The 3,428-nt window shown below is 40.9% G+C and overlaps 1 protein-coding gene across 1 annotated transcript; it reads left to right on the top strand.

The window, feature by feature from the left end:
* Nucleotides 1-391: 391 nt before the first annotated feature.
* LOC132656861 (small ribosomal subunit protein eS12) lies at nucleotides 392-921 on the top strand. Its single transcript, XM_060392419.1, has one exon. The coding sequence runs from the start codon at nucleotides 476-478 to the stop codon at nucleotides 872-874; it is 399 nt and encodes a 132-aa protein (XP_060248402.1). The 5' UTR covers nucleotides 392-475; the 3' UTR covers nucleotides 875-921.
* The last annotated feature ends 2,507 nt before the right edge of the window (nucleotides 922-3,428 follow it).

The following is a 3,428-nucleotide window of genomic DNA, read 5'->3' as shown; positions in this document are numbered from 1 at the left end:
ACTGGGAGGGAATGAGGGATTGGGACACGGCTAGGATACAGAGTTAATAAAATGTAATAGATAAGAAAAAAATAAAATTAAAAAAACAAAACAAACAAAAAACAGGAGGCTGTCTGAAATATAACAATAAACATAGCTAATAGCTGAAAGATACATTCATTAAAGCCTATAAAATATTGACAACATAAATAAAATTATACAGATGAATAAAAATATATTCTATGATCATAAAAAAACTCAAGTGACAACCATAGAATTTCTTTAAGTTTACCATTTCATATACTAAAGAAAAAAAATCAACAATCATTTCAAAAACACAATATACTATGAAGATAGAAATTAGGTGGAATTTCAAGAAGCTAAAAGCAACAAATCAAAAAGAAAGCAACAGGCCTTTTCCCCTGCCGCCGCTGAGTTGCGCGGAGGCGGAGGCTCGGGTGGGTTCAAGATTCGGCCTCACCCGTAACCCACCGCCATGGCCGAGGAAGGCATTGCTGCTGGAGGTGTAATGGACGTCAATACTGCTCTACAAGAGGTGCTGAAGACCGCCCTCATCCACGATGGCCTAGCACGTGGCATACGCGAAGCTGCCAAAGCCTTAGACAAGCGCCAGGCCCATCTTTGTGTGCTTGCATCCAACTGTGATGAGCCCATGTACGTCAAGCTGGTGGAGGCCCTCTGTGCTGAGCACCAGATCAACCTGATTAAGGTTGACGACAACAAGAAGCTAGGGGAATGGGTAGGCCTCTGTAAAATCGATCGAGAGGGGAAACCACGGAAAGTGGTTGGTTGCAGTTGTGTAGTGGTTAAGGATTATGGCAAAGAATCTCAGGCCAAGGATGTCATCGAGGAATACTTCAAATGCAAGAAATGAATTAAATAAAATTTTTGGCTCATTAAAAAAAAAAAAAAAAAAAGAAAGCAACAAATCAAGTAATCCAATAAAAAAAATGGGGTATAGAGCTAAACAGAGAATTCTCCATAGTGGAATATTAAATGACAGAGAAACACCTAAGAAATGCTCAGTGTCCTTAATCATCAGGAAAATGCAAATCAAAACAACCTGAGATTTCACCTTACCTCCATTAGAATGGATACAAGCAAAACTCAAGTGATGGTCCCTGTTCCTATTATTGGGGAATCCTCTTCGACACTGAGCTGCCATGTGCTAGTTCTTTGCAGGGGTTTTAAGTTATCTCCATGCATGGTCCTTGTTTGGAGTATCAGTCTCAGAAAATACACCTGTGCCGATTTTTGGTTCTGTTGCTTTCCTTTGGGAGCTCCTGTTCCCTCTAGGTCTTTCTATTTCCCTGTTCTTTCATAAGATTCCCTGCAGTCTGCCCAAAGTTTGGCTTTGAATCTCAGCATATGTTTTGATACGTTGCTGGGGGGAGTCTTTCAGAGGCCCTCTGTCTTGTCCCCTGTTTTCTCCCTCTTCCAATGTGTCTCTTTTTTGCCTTTCTGAATGAAGGTTGAGCCTCTTACCTAGAGTCCTCCTTCTTGATTAGCTTATTTAGGTGTACAAATTTTAATAAGATTATCTTATATGTTTAATATCCACTTATATGTGAGAATATATTATGTCTGTCTTTCTGCTTCTGGGATACCTCACTCATGGACTGGCTCTTTGATCACCTCCACCTGAGGGGGGGGCAGCCTTACCAGTCCACAGAGGAAGACAAAGAAGCCAGTCCTGGTGAGACCTGATCGATTAGGATCAGATGGAAGGGGAGGAGGACCTCACTATTATTGGACTTGGGGGGGGCATAGAAGAAGAAGACTGAGGGAGAGTGGGATTGGGAGAAGATGGGGGAAGGGGCTAGATATGGGATACAAAGTGAACAAACTGTAATTAATAAAAATATAAAAAATCTTAAGTGACAACACATGCTGGAGAGTATGTGGAGAAAGGGGAACCCTCCTCCATTGCTGGTGGAAATGTAAACTTGTACAAACACTTTGGAAATCAACCTGGTGCTTTCTCAAAAAAGCACTTTCTTAGGAATAGCACTACTTCCAGATCCAACTATACCTCTCCTAGGCATATATCCAAAAGATGCTCAAGTATATAACGAGGACATTTGCTCAACCATGTTTGTAGCAGCTTTATTCGTAATAGCCAGAATCTGGAAACAATCCTTCAACGGAGGAATGGATACAGAAATTGTGCTACATTTACACAATGTAATACTGCTCAGCAATTTAAAAACAAGGAAATCATGAAATTTGCAAGCAAATGGTAGGTACTAGAAAAAATCATCCTGAGTGTGTTATCCCAGAAGCAGAAAGACACACATGATGTATACTCACTTATAATTGAGTATTAACGTATATAATAGGATAAACATACTACACAATCTGTACACCTAAATAAGTTAAATAAGAAGGAGGACCCTGGGTAAGATGATCAATTTTCACTCAGAAAGGCAAATGGGATGGACAAATTCCTTGCTGCAGGAAATCACTTAGGTGGTACCAACCTTGACTTCTACATGGAACAATGTACCTACAAAAAGAAAAGTGTTGGTTATATCATTCATGCAAAGAGTTCCTGGTTGAAAATGTTGCCCACAGTTGAAACTATTCTTCTCTTGAGAGAACATAATGCTACTGATGTCAGCATTATCTTCTCCTGGAACCAATACAACCGGCAAGTCAGATTGAAGTTTGTGCCTGCCATTGAAACCAAATCCAAGAGCTGGCCATTTAATGCCCAATATCTCCAGTAACCAGCCTTCAGGGAACTATGGCTTCTAGCTGTGACTAATCTCAGGGCTGACCACCAGCCCCACACAGAGGCATCTTATGTCTTATATCATTGCTCTGTGTAACTCAGATTCTCCTCTGTACTATGCAAATGTTGGTGTCTCGACAACAAGGGTGCTCACTCTGTGGGTCTGTTGCAGCTACTGGCTCACAAAATTCTCCACATGCACAGCACTGTCTTCCCTGAGCACCTGTGGGAGCTTATGCTTGATCTCTTCTTCTTCAGAGACCCAAAGAAGGTTAAGAAGGAGGGGCAGGCTACTGCTGAGAAGGCTGTAACCAAGGAGAAATTTCATGATTGATCCCAGCTCCTGATTTCACTGCTGCTTAGCCTGAGGTTGCAGACTGAAGAGTTTAAGTTAGCCTGGGTATAGTTAACCTGAGTATAACTACCTTTTGAAATAAAGAGCCGTCTTGACTGGGAGCTGAATTCAGGTACTAGGAAATATCACAGAATGTACACTTGGCAGAGAACAAAGTTAATTTTCCTAGCAACAGCCTTTAGGAAATATCACAGATAAAATACTTCATAGAAAATAGAGACAATCTCCCTGGCAATAATCGATGAGAATCAGGTGGAAAAAATCTCCCCAATGTTTCAGATATAGTTTAAAAGAATATCATATGCCTTAGGCAATTGTGTCAGAGAGAAAGTCACCTCG

Source organism: Meriones unguiculatus, chromosome 10, assembly GCF_030254825.1.
Source record: "Meriones unguiculatus strain TT.TT164.6M chromosome 10, Bangor_MerUng_6.1, whole genome shotgun sequence".
Taxonomy (NCBI): domain Eukaryota; kingdom Metazoa; phylum Chordata; class Mammalia; order Rodentia; family Muridae; genus Meriones; species Meriones unguiculatus.
Note: the sequence above shows the minus strand (reverse complement) of the source record. Positions and strands in the feature narration are given on the sequence as shown.

What these genes read in the sequence shown, in the direction of transcription:
- LOC132656861 (XM_060392419.1), top strand. Translation starts at nt 476, where the DNA reads ATGGCCGAGGAAGGCATTGCTGCTGGAGGTGTAATGGACGTCAATACT.